Source organism: Nipponia nippon, unplaced genomic scaffold (genome assembly GCF_047370975.1).
Source record: "Nipponia nippon isolate SJK-2023a ecotype South Korea unplaced genomic scaffold, ASM4737097v1 scaffold_3, whole genome shotgun sequence".
NCBI classification, from domain to species: Eukaryota; Metazoa; Chordata; class Aves; order Pelecaniformes; family Threskiornithidae; genus Nipponia; species Nipponia nippon.
In genome coordinates, this window is record NW_028262347.1 from 67258893 (window position 1) to 67276516 (window position 17624).

General features: G+C 38.7%; 1 protein-coding gene across 6 annotated transcripts in view; it reads left to right on the forward strand.

The window, feature by feature from the left end:
- The window catches only part of CAPRIN2 (caprin family member 2), a 34924-nt gene extending 18414 nt beyond the window's left edge, over positions 1-16510 (forward strand). For 4 of the 6 annotated variants that reach the window (XM_087764299.1, XM_087764301.1, XM_087764303.1 and 1 more), the window contains 11 exons: positions 3408-3539; positions 3734-3821; positions 4549-4604; positions 5241-5342; positions 7067-7177; positions 7816-7953; positions 9944-10127; positions 11792-11977; positions 13198-13298; positions 14059-14125; positions 15598-16510. In XM_087764299.1, coding sequence (XP_087620425.1) covers positions 3408-3539; positions 3734-3821; positions 4549-4604; positions 5241-5342; positions 7067-7177; positions 7816-7953; positions 9944-10127; positions 11792-11977; positions 13198-13298; positions 14059-14125; positions 15598-16166 — 1734 coding nt within the window. In that variant the 3' untranslated portion in view covers positions 16167-16510. The remainder of the gene's footprint in view (positions 1-3407; positions 3540-3733; positions 3822-4548; positions 4605-5240; positions 5343-7066; positions 7178-7815; positions 7954-9943; positions 10128-11791; positions 11978-13197; positions 13299-14058; positions 14126-15597) is intronic. The other 2 variants (XM_087764300.1, XM_087764304.1) reach the window with 1 other exon arrangement.
- The last annotated feature ends 1114 nt before the right edge of the window (positions 16511-17624 follow it).

A 17624-nucleotide genomic window follows, 5' to 3' on the forward strand; every position in this document is an offset into this window, starting at 1 on the left:
TTGAGATCTTAAAATACACTTATTTAACTTAATGTACTCTAAGGTGTGCAATACCTAAGAGTTGGGCCTAAGGCAGCAGAGCGAGCTGATGTGAAAGCCTGTTAAACTGTTATTCTATTTAAATGTTTGTGCAACCTGTGGACCCGTAAACTTAGAGCTGAATTTGTGGCCTGCTATGTGAAAACAAAACAGTTTGGCTTTTGCTGTCATCCACTGCCATTTAGTTCATACCTGCTGTGAATGCTGCTCTGAGTAGAAAGCAAATGTTAATTGTATATCTACATAGCACAGCTGGTGATCACTGTGATTGCAGGTTAGGTATCACCATTCCAGCTCATTTAGTATTCCACAGCTAACAAACCTAAAGAGGAATTGAGGTCCTGTATCATTGGATGGAGTTTTACTGGTATATGAGGTGGTTGAAATGTATGTTAGAGTAGTATTAGGTCTTCAGTTTCTAAAAAAAAAAAAAAAAAGAAAACAAACAAAAAAAACAACAAAAACACCTAAAAACAAAAAAATCACAAAGCATTAACAGGAGTACCTAGTATATTGGCACTCTGACTAGTAATGTTCCGAAGTGGTCAGTGTGCCTTTAATTTGGTTTATTTGCAATGGTTTAACAGGTCCTAAAACAAATTCTAGGTTTTTCAATTCCGTTTTTAGTCAGTTCTCTGGATATATCTTGAAACAGGTTTTGCTGAATGTATAAGTAGTGTTGAAGTTAGGTTTCAGAAACATTGTTATGACAAAGTAGATCCTAAACTTGTCAGTGCTGTGTAAAATAAACCTGAATGTTGCTTGAACCACTAGTCTTAAGTGGTCTCAGCATGTGTAAGTTTGTGAGCTGGCTTAACAGGTTACTAAACTTAATCTGCTACCAGCTCATAATGAAAAGAAATACGATGCTCCAGAAACAGCATCTAACTGTAGGCTAGAAAGAAAACTTGGTATAAAACCACCTTAAGGATGTCAAGTACCCGCTTCTTTTCAAAGCGTCTCTTTTATAAAGGCATAAAAGCTGAGATACTTGAACTTTCTGATGCTTTCTCATGTGTGCTCTGTATTGCACTTAAATATTCTAGTTTTGAACACCTAAGTACCAGCAAAACAGCAAATCAATATGAGGTAAGGTCACTATAGCTACTTCTGGCTGGTGTATTTTAATATATGCAGGAACTAGAAAATAAATTCTGTAGAATGGAGTCTCAGTGTTTCAATCCTGGCTTACAGCCCTAATATCATATATGTAACCCTGTATGTTTGCTCTTCTAGTTGAAGTAAAGAATGCTACCAGCATAATGCACAGAGTATGATCTGGGGAAGGAGATGAAGACTCTAACAAATTGTAAAAGCATACAGAAGATTGTATCATCTTTGCAACCACAAGTGAAACACTGCAGTCTCTTCTGCTTCCATGCTCTTGAGGCTGTTTTTACTTGCTTGTGCTTAATGTACAAGTCTAACTTATGTAGCTAGTGGACAATCTTAATAGCTTCAGACATTGACAGACTTGACCTGGTTAGGTGACTTAAATGGATAACAGAAGCTTTTCACCTTTTACAAACATACAGAACTCATCTGGTAGTGTACTTGTGTCTCAGTAAACTGTAGCGAGGAGGAAGAGGGTAATAGAAATGTTAATCTGTTTGACCCATAATAAATTTACTGTGACAGCAAGTGTTCTAAGATTAAGTCTGCTTGTAAGTGAAGGCTAATAGTGATGGACAGGAAAATTCAGATTCCTAGTAACTTAATCTATAACTTCCTGAGACTTAACTTTATTCAACTGTATCTTTTGTCCTGCGCTTAGATCCTTAATAGCTTTAGTTCCTGTTCATTATTGGAAACTATACAGCAATATAAACTTGCATAGTCAGTAGTTAAAGGTAGTGCTTGTGCATCAGAAATTCTGTTTAAGATAGAGTAGTACAAAGGTGCACTCTTCTGGCTCTAGAATAAAGTAAAACTTCTCACAGTTCAACAAGTAGCTGTCAGGTGGGCCACAGATATTAGAAATTGAGTCCTCCAGGGTTAATGATGTGCTGCATGTACATGGATGATGCTTTGTGAAGCTTACTAAACCCTGCAAGCTTCTTCTCTGTGCATGCTATTGGAATTTCTGCAAATACTAGTGATTAGTTTCAGATAACTGTTGAAGAGGAAATGCAAGAGTATATTTGCGCTTGTTGTCCTAAAACTGGACAAAGAGCATTTCATCAATTTGTTCTGAATTTAGCATGACAATTAAATGTCATGACACATACCCTTCTGGTATATAGTCTTCTAATGACTTCATACAAATACTCAGCTATATTACTATACAGTGTACTGAGGTAGTAACCTCCTCTTAGAAAGACAAATGTTTGTACTGTAGGAAAATAAAGGCTTTCACATGTTCCTGTGTGTCTCAACATCTGGGCCAGTTGAAATAATGCAACTACTTAATGTGTTCAGAGTTGCCTCCCTATAGCTGCATAGACAAATGTAAGAATGGCAAAGCTTTAGAGAATCACTAAAAATTATCATTTTAAAATACTTATAACAAGCCTACCTCTTCCCCGAGCTGCTTTCAAAAGACATGTTAGACTATCTAGACAGTCTAATATTATTGTCACTCTGTAAATAACAGGGCTTCTGCTATTTAAGGGATTTACTGTAATGATTTTTCTGATACCTTACACTTGTCTATTCTCTGATAAAACATTTTCCTCTTTTAAACCAGTTGCAATGAACTGTTAAAGGACCATCTGAAACAAGCAAGGAGTAATAACGCCCCGCAGAAGTCCTTATTTAGCTACAAAGTTAGGCTCCCATGTGGGAGCACAGGCGTATTTTTTCATGCCAACCTTTGAGAAGTTTAACATAATACTTCATGCAGGAGCTGGCGCATTGAGAGTATCTGGCTTGTTAGTAGAAGCACTTTAGTCTGATCCTCAGTAACCTGCTTGCAGTGTATCTCTTAGGTGCAGTTTCCTCAGAATGTCTGGAAGTGCCATCCTAATAAAAGATCTGTACTCGCTGGAATGGGCTTTACTGGGAGGAAGTATGTTTTAAACCTTGAGTGATGCAGCTTTGATTTTTAAGTTTGTTCTGACCTTCAACTTAAATATGTGGGTTTCCTTAGATGGAGGTGCCTAATTTTGCACTAAATGCAGGCAACCTATTGTCTTCTGTACATGTGACTGTAAGAAACTGAATGAAGTGCATTAATTCTGTAGCTTAACTAGTTGTGGCAACAGGAAGCTGATTTTTTTTTAATGAAGTGAAAGCTTGATTCAGGAAATAACAGCACAGAATTCCTTGGCCCATGGTGTCTGACACCTATAGGTTGCTCTGGAAGTATATTGGATGAGGCAGCTTGTCTTGCTTCCAGTATTAGATTTAATATATTTTCTCCTTATTAGGTGCCTAAACCTGTACATCAGCCAGCTGCAGAATTTTGCTCTACTTCAACTCTTCCAAAAGATCCAGTATTGAGAAGGGAAAAACTTCAGGATCTGATGACTCAGATACAAGGGACTTACAACTTCATGCAAGTACGTTTTTCCCTGCTGTTATAGCACAAAGCTCCAATTCCTACTGAGTTAGGGAAAACAGTGCTGACAATGTATGTTTGCACTGAATGAATGAATCTAGCTCTAATTAGCTAACAACAACCTGTCAAATGAGAATGTTTCATTTGTATCTAGAGTTTAACTTTTTCTACCAACTGATGATCTTTTTTCAAAAGGAATCCATTCTGGATTTTGATAAAGCTTCACCAAGTGCCATTGGTTCATCCCAACCACCATCAGTTACTCCAGCAAGTAGTCCTGTAGGTAGGTAATACTGTAAGTGTAAATTGTATGTAAGCTTTTGCAAACACTAACAGGGTTTGCCTGGGCTGTAGATCGGTAGGTGTGGTGAAGACAGCTTGTCTAATTATAAAGAATGCCAATGTCTGATTAAAAAAAGGCAGCTCGAGCCACTTACCTGCTTATTTGTTGCTAGAGGTGGCTTAAGTTGGTGCATCTGCCTGGAAATGGAATGCTTGTATAATCACTGACTGGCATGTGCATCTGAACCCAGCTGCAGAATTGACATGCTGTATCTGTGTAACAAACTTGTCTAGGTGTGGTGTATGTAGACGCAAGCAGTGAATGACTTCAGGATAAAGAGCGGTTATCTGAGCAGTTATCTAGCTACAGTTAGAAAACTGGAACTCTCCACAATAGGCCATGTCAAGAAACTGGGTGGCTCTTGGGCTGTAAGACAGTTACCCAGTTTATTAAATATTTAATTGCTTCTTTTAATCTGGAAAGTGGGTATGTTTACTGTGGTAGAAATATTTTTATCGTTGACATTACCTGTCCTCTTTTACAAAAAACCTGAAGTTTTCAATTGGGTGTAGTTTACTGATGCTAAGTCTAAATATTTGCAGTGCATACACTAAGAATAGCGTGTATCTTCATACACCAAATGCTTTCAAAAAGTTGAACTGCACACTGAAACTATATGTAGTGTTTGAATTTAAAAGTAAATGCTGCTAAACGCATTTTTTTACAGCTTCAAAAGAACAGAAACTGCCAAGTCAGAGTGATTTTCTTCAACAGCCCCTTCAAGTAAGTTGAAGTTAAGACTGCCCCGAAGAGGCAGAGCTGTAGCCAAGGAATGCTATAGAAGTTATTCACTAGAAGAGACTTAGTACTTTGTTTTTCTTATTGTCAGTAGTTTTGTAACAAATTTTGTGTAATTTAGTAGTTCGCAAGTCTAAGACCACTCAAATGCTGACAAAGTTGGCTGCTCTTCTGCTTGAAAAGCAGCAACAAACATTTGAAATTTCAGCATTCAACATACTGTTTTACTTCAAGAAATAGTTTGAATATTTAACCCATAGATCCAAGTCATAGCTAAGAGTTGTGTGCAGGAGAACATGCTGCTTCTTTCCTAGATAGTGCATGTCTTCATCTTTGAGATCCTCACTTATGCCAAAGACAGTGTCTCAAGCTTTGTCAGCCATGGTTAAGTGAACCTTAAATTTACTTACTGTGCTTGCATGTCTTGCTACTTTGGCTTTTAAATAGGTTTCCTTGCCACTAACAAGAATTCCTAAGAAACTTAGACTAACTGGTCAAAGCATTTCAGCTCCTGCCTCATTCTGAGGTTTACTTGGAAATGCCTGGAGTGTGAGTTTCAGGGCAGCCAAACATTTAAGATAATCTTTCAAAAACCTTATCTCACTTTTCTCTTCTTGCAAGGCTGCTGCTTCATCCATGACGCTGCATGGTTCAAATACTTCCCTAGCATCTGCTGATCAGACTCTTTCTGGCTCTGAAACTGAGGACTTGGTGACATCACAGGTAGTATACCTTGGGCTTTACTGGCGTTCAAAGATCTGCGCAATAGCCAGCCCTAACAGAAAGCTGTGGTGGGGCCTCTCCTGAATGACTACTTTTGAACAACATACAGGGACAGAATGCAATTAAGAGCCATAGAATAGCCTACATTCTGGAATACATAAGATTGGGAAAGTCTTCATAATACTGTATGAATGCAAAGTGAACAGTCTGTCCCTTGAAATGAGAAGGGTGTGGGATGAAAAATGCAGGCTAGAAAGTGTGGTGCATATTCTTGTGGGAACATATAAGCAGCATAAATATTTGCTTTGGTTATAGTGTAAATACTTCCTCTAATGACAGCATAGGGGATGCATAAATTGGGATGGATATTGTCATGAAATAGCAGACTTCTGTGTAAGCTGAAGACTGATGTGTGTTCTCTCAAGCACTAACTGAAGGAATACTGGGAATCTGACTTTCTGATGTTCAGCCAAGACCTCAGACTTTGCTTTCTTAACTGTATTTATGTGCAGTTAAAGCCTCAACTAGCATTCAAATATTGTTCAGAGCTGAAATAGTGTTTCAATTTATGCAGATCACTGTTCTAAAGATATCTTGCTAAGTTTTGCTGTGTTCAAAAACACAATGGGGTCTTACCTGTTGGACTCTTTAATACAGTGTATGTAGATTATAATGGGGAAATGTTCACGCTTTTTAAATGTTTTTTTTGCTGATGTACATGCTATCAGTACACTGTGCATGTAGTATTTATTCTTTAACATACTGTATAGTGGAATATAACGGTCTTGACAGGGATATTAGTCTTGCTGCCTCTTGAATCAGCAGTTTGGCCTGGTTCTTGACAGCTTCTCTCACTTCTAGTGTCATAAGACCACTTGTCGTGACAAGGATTAAATAATTTTGCTGTTTAATATGCATCCAGAAGATTTGTGCTGTGCTATAATGTAAACATCTGATTTAGCAGAATGTTCTGAGGTTTTCTGCAAACTTACTGATTGGCATTAAGGTGGCTTGTGCCCAGCATATCTCTAGTCCCTTATGGTTGAAGTGTGGTGTCGTTCTTTCCCAGTCCTGCTTCTCATGGGAAGCAGTAGATAAGCTTTGTTTGGTCCCAGCACAACCAGGGAATAAACTCCATAGTAACAGTGCACTCTCCTGGTATGCAAGTGCAGTTCTGTCTGATGCACCTGTGATGGTATACATGGTAAGAATGGGGCTGGTAGTCTTTAGCCCTAGGCTGTGTATCCAAGTATAAGCAACTCTTAAACTTAGCACTACAAGTGTCAGCTAACTATAGAACATGCAGGTTTTGCAAAGGCAACCCAAAGTTTGGCTCTGAAGCCTTGCTCAACTGAGCTTACCCAGAAGTTTAACATCAGATGTCTTTCCATTTTAATTCAATGAGACAGGTGTGTGTCACGGACTTCACTGTAAATAACTGCTTCAGGCAATCTGCAGTTCTTAAAAATTATCTGACTTTGCAGGGTTAGTTGTACAGCCTGTTGTGTAAGAAGGGTAATCTAAGTCTGAATCTCTAAAGCTAATTACTTGAAGCTTTTGGTTAAGATTACTATCTAGTACATTTACTTTGGACTTAATGTTTGTCATGGTCTTTCAAAATCCACTTGTTTCAACTTATGCACTGGTATTTCATAGCTCTACCAGAACTTTGTGCTTTCTGCAATACTTCTTGTAATAGCAGGTGCATGTGTGACTTCTTTCAGGCATCAGCATCGCTTTCTCAAGAGACTGAGAAATATACTTCCCAGCCACTGTATCAGACAAGTTCACGTATTTCTGAGCCACTGATACCTAAAAAGATTGAAATTGCCCAGGTGAGCTATCATAAATACAGGCAAGGTAAATATATTGGTTGCTGAAACGTGTCTAGAGCCTTACATTCCTTTTGACTTCTGATTCCTAGAAATATTGGTATTCTAAATTAAGGCTTCATTTTGCTGTCTGCACAGATGAGACTTAATGCTGGTTAATACTTTGTCTGGGCAACTCAGCATTGTTTCTAATCTGAAACATAATTGATTAAGTTGGGAGGGGAAAAAAATCAAGCCCCCTAAACTTTGAGTTCCTTTGGAAAAAAGTAGTCATTTTTAATATCAGCCAGAAAATCATCTTCCAATAAATGGAACAGAAGGAATTATGTGTTTCCTTAGTGGTGGGAAAAAATACCTAATGTCTCTTTATTGTGAAATTATTACAATGAGTGGCATGTATAGTAGCTCATAGGCACATTTCACTTAATCAGCAGAGACTGCAATAGAAGTACTGTTTGCTGAGGATGCACAGCAAGATTTGAAATTGTAAGCAAAAGCTATTTTGTAGCTCTACTATGTCCAAATGTCATCCTGTAGAAACTGCTGACTTCTGTCAGTCTAGGCTTTAGAACAAATTAACTGCTTCTGTTACTGCCTGATAACTGTCAAGTGACCTTTCATTACATTTGTTCTTGCCTCAGGCAAGTGAGCCACAGTCACCATTGCCTACTTCAAGCACCTCCATATCGCCAGTACCACCAGCCCAAAGCTTTCAGTCTCCTCCAGCAAGCAGCAGTTCTGTCACAATAACAGCAGCTCCCTTTCAGGCTATGCAGACTGTAAGTATGCAACTTCAGTCCACAGAAGAATAATTGACAATAATGTGAATAACTTAGTCCTAATACTAGGGAACTGGCTCCTCTTGATATAGTACAGGACTTGATAGATCATTTTGATGTTTTAATGTTAAAAACCTAGATTAGAACTCTGCTTCTCCAATGCCTTCAGAACTTAAAACAGGTAATCTGAGAACAGAGATCCTGGTATTGCTCTGTATGGTCCCAAAATCTAATACTGGGATATCTTAGTAGCCTCAAGGAACTAAGAGGGAGAAGTCAGACCTGAAATCACCAGATTTATAGCTGTGCCCCAAGGTGAAGTTGACTGTACTTAAACTGTTCTTATGTATAGATTTCAAATAAGACTGCAGAGGAGGGATGGAATCCTGAAGTATATAGCTGTTAGGACTAAAGGCTTTCTGCAGCCTGAACCTGTCTTGCTGCTTTTTAAAGTGTTTGCTTTAGAGGGGTCAAACTGGCAAACTTCTGTCACTAAACTGCTAGGATGTTAATTCCTCTTGTAGTGGTAGCCATCTTTAACTTTGCAGCGCAGGGTTTTCTTCCTCTCTATGTTGCTTAGGTTCTCATTGCTGCGAGGAAAACACAGCCATTGTATTTCAGTAGATAGCCAGGAGTCAGATGGTTCCTTGCCAAACACTGGTACTACAGTGACAGTAATGGAAGCATCTGGTTACATGTCCTCAGATGTCTGAACATCCTATTGCTGCCATTGTACTTATGGAAGCTTAAAGGGAGATCCTACCTGTAGCCCTAGTCCTTTATTAGAATTCCACCTGTAACCCTCACTGTAGGAAAAAGTAGGCAACTTGCTACAAATACTCCAGGATGTAGGTGCTGACAGCCTGACTTGACTGCACAGCATTCTCAAATTTCTTTTAGAAAGAGGATTGCTTTGGATCACTTTGATCGCTTCATCTGGCAAAGAAAAAAAAACCAAACGTGTTATTTTATAATTGTGCAAAATTTGTACTCAACACTTCAGTATCAGAGGGGTTTCTGTGCTGGCTCCCTCTTAGAGGCAGTGCTTGGTTTCTTGACCCTGGAAAAAGTGTTCATTTCCCATTTTAATTATAGAGGCTTCTGCAAATGACAAGAATTGCCAAGCTGTGAAGCTGTTCCTTGCACCTAGCTGTAGTTTTGCCCTGGTCTGTCTTCAGACAGTTTATAGTCTTGGAAAATGATCAGATACACCTCTAGATTCATAGGAGTACTGCTGACAACTCTTTATGTGAAATTTAGATCCTTTTACTCAAATACACTTCTTTCCGATTTGATTTTGATACTAGTTGTCACTTTTGACAGCATCAATTCTGGTAACTTTGGGTTATTGGCTATAAAGCAATACAGTCACTGGAATGACTGAACTCTGGTTGACTAGATATAACTAATATCTGTGCACCACCCTACTGCCCAAGCTATAACGTTAAAATTTGAATTACAAGACTGTTACTTAGGTTACATGTTTACCCTAAGGGAACTTAAAAGCAGTAAGAAAGTTGAGGCTCAATTTACCAAAGGTGTGAAGGCTGTCTAATATGGTATTTGAGTGGATAATAGTGTTGCATCTGGTTCCAAGACATGTATAAAGATCCAAATGTGAATATCTCAGTATAGGCTGTCCCAGCTTCAGGTCAAAAGCTGTAGGATAGGTAGTCAGTGAATTTAACGGTGGATTTTTCCATAGAAAGAAAAAGGTTGTGGTATGGTAGCTGTTCTGTTGATCAAATATGGTAGCTATGGTCCATCAAGCTATGGGTAGCAGCTATGTAAACAGGAGTAAATTCTGTAAGCTTACTGAGAGGGAAAAGGATGGGTTGAAGCACAATGTTCTTAATTATTTCTCAGAAACAGTTGGTGTTCTAGAAACTGATCTAGGCATATGGATTTAAACCACAGCATAGCAGAGTGGTGGCATTAGGCAGAGACTTCAGCTGGTAGTGTTCAGCACTTGTCTTGAAATATGTTGTAGGTATTTAAAGTGAATGCACCACTGCCTCCGCGTAAAGACCAGGAAATTAAAGAGGATTCTTCATATTCGGCAGGATATAACCAGAGTTTCTCTACAGCAAGTACACAGACTCCACCTCAATGCCAGTTGCAATCTTCTCATGTTGCAGAACAAACCTCTCTTTCACAAGAATCTCTGTCTTCAGGTGAGAACTGTACTTGTATCTGTATTTCAATAGTCTTTGAAGATGTTCAGGTTATAGTAGTATTCTAATTCATTAACATGTGCTGTGAATTCTTCTAACTCAGTGAAATTCTTAAACACTGTTATGTAGTACCTGTTAACGTTAGGGTTACATCAACTCTAATCTAGTTGATGGTATGGTATGTAAACTTAATTTCAAAACTGCTAGCAGGATGAAAGGCTGCTTCAAACTAGTTTCTATACCAGTTGCATGGACAGTGTCGCTTACATGCCTGAATTTTGCAGTAGGTGGGAAATCCAAGTATGCAGTGATACTTGTCAGTCAAACAATTGTTTGCTTGGAATTGAAGCAATGATGAAATACTCTTATTTGGAACCATTCATTTGGTCTCTGGTAATAGACACTAGTGCTGTGTAGTGCTGGCAGTTGCTGAATGCTAAATAAGAAAGTTGGGGTAAGTTTTCAGTCTGAACTGAGGAATACTAAACTTCTGATAAGTGGGGTCTCAAGCTGACTTATGTCAAGCAGGTCAGGTTTGTGTTGAATTAGGATACTTTACCAGGTGAATTTATATAGCTGACACTAATTTGAAATTAAACTAGCCCCTAAATATACCTGAAACAGGTTCCAGGATGAGAGGAAGCTGACAACTAGGGATCTGGATTTATAAGACTATCTAATCAAGTGACTCGAGGTCATTTAAAACTACTGTTTCTGCCAAAGGAATCTTTGTAGAAATTATACTGGAAATAGACTGATAGCATGTGAAGTCAGTGAGACACATGAAGATTAAGAGCTCTAAAGAACAATGTAAGTATAGCAGCCAGGAAAGCGTGTTTAGCTTGAATGCTCCTTCTCATCACTGAGACTATGGGTGATCAGCATTCTATATAGTTTTTTTGATGGAATATCATGATTTTTTTGATTAACCTTCTGCAGTGGCTCTGCACAGACTTCAGAAAGGTGTTTAGACTGCCACTCTGGATCAGTTTTAAGCTTTTCTGATTGATATAAAGCATGGTCCTGTGGAAACACATTTGTGGTTGCGAGGTCTGTAGTTAAAGCTAACCACTCAACCACCCTGTGAGTGAAAAGCATTCTTGAATACCTGTTGCTTGGGGTTGAACTGCCTAATAACGTGGTAGGACTGTATGTCTGTTGAAGAGACTGAACCCAAATATCTAGCTTTCCACAGTTGTCTTATTGCTAGCTAGATAGGATTGAGTTTGTCCCTTCATTTTGAAGGATGTCAACACTGAGGTGACCTAGTTTATCAGTTAGACCACTGAGGTCTTGCTAGTAGAACAGTGTTGGTTCTAAGGGAAAATTCTTTAATCAGGTGTTACTTCATTTTTTTTTCTAGCTTGGTTATTTTCTTGATGCTGCTAGAAAGCTTGTTCTGATCTAGGCAACTGAATCTTGTTGAATGTATTAGAGGCTTACACTGACAGCCTGGGCTGTCTACAGTATACTTTAACAAGCATTGCACTCTACAGAACCAAAGGGAGGATCCCCACTTATTTGGAGTAATGAAGGGCACAAGAACAGGATATTTGGAGCAGCTTGATCAGTCTCTGAACTTCCTAATGTTGCCCTTGCTTCTAGGTGTGGTAACTTATTACAGTTATAAAAGCTTTGAATTCATCTGTGCCTTCTGTTTTAAGCAGTGAATTATCAACCTGATGGAGCTGTTCCTGTTAGCAATGGTAGCCTTGCCTTTTATCCAGCACAGACTAATGTTATTCCCAGACCCCCTCAGCCTTACCTTAACAGTCGTGGGTCTGTCAGAGGATCTGCTAGAGGTGGAAGGTCACTGGCTAATTCATATCGTTCCCCTGGTGGGTACAAAGGTATGTATGTATTTACTACCACCTTCCAAATAAAAGAAAAAATCTAATGTAATAACACTAGAACATGATTTAACACAACATGGTATTAAATTTAGGTTCTATATGTGAAACTTCTTAAAACAAGACTCTAAGAGCAATGAGCAGAGAGTGGGGTCTTCCTTTGTAGAATTTAAGCAAGTTCATTCTTTTATTTGTAGTCCGTGTACTTTGGTAGTCAGGTGAACTGGCAGAGCAATTTCATAGCTTTTTGAATTATGAAAGTAGACATTTTCACTAATAGGTTATTGAAATACTTAATTGTATAGACTCTTCTGCTTGCTATTTCATTTACCCTTCTGAACTTTTTACCCCCTTTATTCTTTCTCTTGGCATCTGTCTTGCTAACATTCTGGGCAGACATTTTCTCTTCAGATGTCACTTGCAGTATTTGCCCAAAACAAGGTACTCTTTGCTTAGCACTGCTGGCTCTAATATTACCAGCAGAAACTGGGATGGGGGGAGAGGTTCCCAGTAGTGGAGAGCCCTTCTGAATTAATAACAAACTGAAGGGTTTTAAGAGAAGGATTGTTTGGTCTCTGCAAATCAGTTGCTATTTTGCTGCTAACTGAAGTACTATGGAAAGTTTCAGCTGACTCAGCAGATAACTTAAGGTTGTTGATAGCTGTGGCCTATTCCACTTTGAAGTGGAAGGGCACTTAGTCAGTGATAGAAGTTGTTTCAGTTACTGGGCTGAGACTGCTCAATACTTTGTAGGAACATGTACTAGAAAGTGAGTTATGCAGTTCTGACTTACCAGCAGTTAAGGCTTTGGTAGTTTAATACCTAAAGATGTTAAATGTTATAGTACTTAAATGTGTAAGAGTCATAGCTAAGCATCTGTAATAGCAAAAGAAAGCATTTCTTAATTCTGCTAAATCCTGTCTCTGGATCTAGCAAGTCTTTCAGCTGTTCTGTGAAGTCCCATTAATATCAAACAGGCAATTGTTAAGGTCTGATGTTAACACTTCTAAACATGTAACTTTGATACATATATTGAATAGTTCAGAGTAGCCAACGAATTGCATCCTTTATAGGAGTAGTGAGACTCTGAAATAAGGAATAGATGTGTAATTCATAACACACATGATAATTGCCAAAAGGGAGCTCCAGTTGTATTCTGGACTTTTACACTTGTAAACCAAACCATAAATAATATTGAATAACCAACCTTATTTGAACAGGTTTTGATGCTTACAGAGGCTCACCTTCAATAACTAATGGCAACTATGGCCAGCTGCAGTTCCCTGGTAGAGATTATGCTGGAATGCCATATTCTCAGAGGGTAAGCATTGACTTTGTTTCCAGTAGCCTTGAGCACTGTATGGGAGATAAATGTTCTAATACTGTAGTTTTTCATTATCCTAACAGGTGCGCTATTCTTTACAAGCTAGAGTTTAGTTTTGTTTCCTGGATGAAACCCTTTTTGGGAACAGTAGACAGCAGTTGAAATAAGAAGTCGGTTCAGACAGATAACATCTCTGTATGACAGGCTGATTTTAGTCTGAAGGGAATCTCCAAAATGCAAACAGATGGCAAATAAGATGTGGCATAATGAGTCCATTTTACTATGGATTTTAAAGTTAGTCCTCAATGCCTCTGTAGTATAAAATAACAAACTCTTAAATGGATTACTGAGAATGTGGTTAGGCAAAAAAAAAAAATCCAAAAACCAATGTGTAAGAAAGCAAAGTTCCTGGTGGGAGGAGGGTCTTCAGCTTTGAAATGAAATATATTCTTCCGTACAGACTCAGACTTGTAACAGACCTGAGATTTAAGGTAATGCTCAATGAACTGAACTGAATGTGTAGTTCAGAAGCTAACTTGCTAGAACCAGTATTGAAATAGCTCTTTAATTTCATACAAGCAATTGTAAAAGTAAATTTTCCATAAATAAGGCTGTTTATCTACATCTTAATTCTGAACTCCATTATCTATGCTGGAGTTTGAATTAATTGTGCAAATGAAAAACAACTATATTTGGTAGTCCCACTTGTTTTCAGATTTGCTTGTAGCAATCTTACCAATACTTCTGTTCTTTTTAGGATGTTAATTACCAGCAGTGCTATAAACGAGGTGGGATAACTAGTGGTCCTCGAGCAAATTCAAGAGGTAAGGCTAACATCGGGTTCCCAGTGGTACACGTAGGTGCTTGGGCACAGATGCTTAAGTGGAGTGTTATTGTGAATAGTGAGAAAAAGTGTACTGTCACTGATCAAACCAGATGAAGGTTGGCATTAATTAACCAAGATAGAGGAAAGCTTAAGGACTGTTCTTGGACAGTTAGCATTGCATAGCAGCAGTTTAATGTCACCTCTCAATTCAGTGTCTTCACATGTCAAAGTTCTGACACAATGGCACCTCACTGAACTTTCTTCACAAATAAACTGACCAGGGAATACACACATAGAGTGGTTCCCATGTTGCATTTGACTTCATCCCTTAACTGTGTGGTCTCCCCTGATTCTGGGTGAGCTATCAGATCCCAGAAACTTTCAGATAACTTTTTCTATGAAAAACAGTTCAGGATTACAGGTTTACTCTGTACTTCCATGCTGGAGTATAAAACCTAAAGAAATACATAAGACTAGCTGTTTTAATCCAAGCATGAATAGCATGTATTTTGAAAAGTTGTGAACAAGATGATTTAATCCTGGAATGTGTGCTGGAAAAAGCTGGACTTAGTGCTATAGGTGAAAAGAGATGAATAGTAACTATAGATCACTACTTTGAAGAGTAAAGGGAAATTATGGCATATCGTGGAAACTGTTTCAGAGTAAAGCAAGTCATCTCTCAGGGAGGACTCATAGAACATACTTCAGAAGAGAAAAGAAATAGATTGTGGTGAGTTACAGCAGATATCAGTAAGGTATTGGTAGCAACTTGACTTGTATATGATATCTTAAGGTGTTCCTTTCCAGTGGAAATAAGTGGCTTGAAACTTGAGGGTGACTGCTTTAAATTTCTTAGATCTATAATGTTTTCATTCTAGACCCTTTTAACTTGGATATTTGAAAAGATAAACAGCTTTATTTTGGGTGATAGAGTGCAGAAAGCTTAAAAGCAATTCTAGTTCTTCAAACTTAAAATATTCTAGCATCATAAGTTGATATGACCTACTAAGAATGCAGCTCCAGAAGAACAGTATTGAGGTAACTTGAAGTGCAAATTCAGGTCTTGGAGGTGACTAAATGACTACTTGGCTCTTGGTAATCCTCCCAATTTGTTTCAGAAGTTATATTTTTATCTCCACTCAAAGCTAGCATATGCTTTTTTATGGTAATATATGTATGTGGCAAATACTAACACTAAAACTATTCCAAGCTAGTGCCCTCTCCTACCTAAAAGTATGCAAAGTCATTGTTCATAGTTAAATTATGGTCCATCCTGCTGAACACTGCAAGTGTGGTGAATTTAAACCTGCTTCAAAGTTCCGTTCTCACCAGGGTCCTTTGACAACTTCCTGTAGCTGAAAGACAGCTCTGTTGCAAAGCCCATACACTTGCTGCTTAAGACTATGCTTGCAGGTTTAAGGGTCTCCTCTGTTGTAATGCTTACTTAACATTGCTAATGATCTTTAACAGCAGGGTGGAGTGATTCCTCTCAGGTGAGCAGTCCAGAACGAGACAATGAAACCTTTAACAGTGGGGACTCTGGACAGGGAGACTCCCGCAGCATCACCCCTGTTGATATGCCCGTGACAAGCCAAGCTGCCACCATACTACCAGTGCATGTCTACCCCCTCCCGCAGCAGATGAGAGTTGCCTTCTCTGCCGCTAGAACATCTAACTTGGCCCCTGGAACTCTAGACCAGCCAATTGTGTTTGATCTGTTGCTGAACAACCTTGGAGAAACTTTTGATATCCAGCTTGGTAGGTTCAACTGTCCAGTGAATGGTACATATGTCTTCATCTTCCACATGCTGAAACTGGCTGTAAATGTTCCCCTGTATGTGAATCTCATGAAGAATGAAGAGGTCCTAGTGTCAGCATATGCAAACGATGGGGCTCCTGATCATGAAACAGCTAGTAACCACGCAGTCTTGCAGCTGTTCCAGGGAGATCAGATCTGGTTGCGTCTGCATCGGGGAGCCATTTATGGAAGTAGCTGGAAATACTCCACCTTCTCGGGATACCTCCTTTATCAGGACTAAAATCCAGTGCGATGTTTACAAAAGAGCTGCTCCAAACACCTTGGTGGAGGGGGGTGGGACTAGCTTTGCACTTACTACTGACTTTCTAGAAGATATGTGGTTCCATTATTGGGGGAAATGATGGTCCTGTTGTGCAAGGTGAAATCATGGAGTTGGGGTACTGAATCAGCACTAATTTGGCACTTTATCAGTTGTGATGTAGCCTTGCTAGTAAAGCTGTGAATGTATATTGTTTGCACTTACCCTAAACTGTATTAATGTCCAGCTTACTACACTATTGATTGCCTCAAGTATGGGCTATTCACAATGCCTTGTTGTGCCTCAATAAAACAAGTTAATATGCATTTTAGTATTAATCTCGCCAGTGGTCTTTATTTTTAAAATATGTCAAACTGAGCTTATTCCTGATGTGGGGAGTACATGTATGCTACTACATAGTTCCAATAATTCAGGGTAAACTGTATAGTTTAAATAGGATTACTTGTTTGCTTAGTTCTTGTTTGATGCCATTCTCAGAGTGTTCCCTTGATCAAAATGAATTCAGGAATGTTGCATGCCTGCTTCCTTTTTAACCAAAAGGTCAAGAAATTAGAAGTGAAATCCTACATACTTCATTAGGACTACTTACTTTAAATGCATATCCTGTCAAAATCTAGCTTTGTCACATTGCCTGTCCTTCAGTAGTGATGTTGTTGAAATTCTTAAACCTCAAAACAGTCACTGAAGGGCTGGCTCACACTGCTTGTTACTCGGCTGCAATGTATATTAAAGTTAAAATTGACTCTTGTGAAGCACAAACATGTATGGCTTCACTCCCCCGTGAGACTTGAATCGGATTGTAATGCAAGTTATCTCCTCCTTTCAGAGGAACTGCTGAGGAACTTGATATTTGTAGTTGAAGCCTGCTGCTTGCATTTTAAATCAAACCTGAATACAAATGCTAGGATGCATTTATGAAATTCTTTTCTTACAGCTGAAGGGCTGTGTGACCAGTCTTCAGCAATCTCTTTGTGGCCTGAGAACTGAAAAGCCATTATGTATGTCCTTGTCTAAGCTGCAGCATGTCAGATACTATAAAGCATTTCAATGTTTAAAATGTTAGTAGAAGCTAGTAAGGAGACTGTAGGTCACTGGCTCTTTCTGCTCTTAAAAGCTTCAATAGTTTGTTTTAGCAGCAGGAAGTACTTTATCTGAGTGTACGACGGTAGCTAGTGCAAAAGCCGGACTGGTATATCAAAGGATGAACTAGAACTATGCAAAGTAAAAGCAGTTCAGCTGTGTGCTTATTTAAATGAAACTAAAAACCTAAATGGAATATACTTAAGACCTGATATAAAGCTGCTGTTTCTTGGTAACTGGTTTTACAGCTTCCAGCTTTAGACAGTTCTCCCCCTGCTACCATGCAGATGCCAAAACAAGTTGTCTGGTGTGACTTCATAAAGTTACTGCCATAAAGAT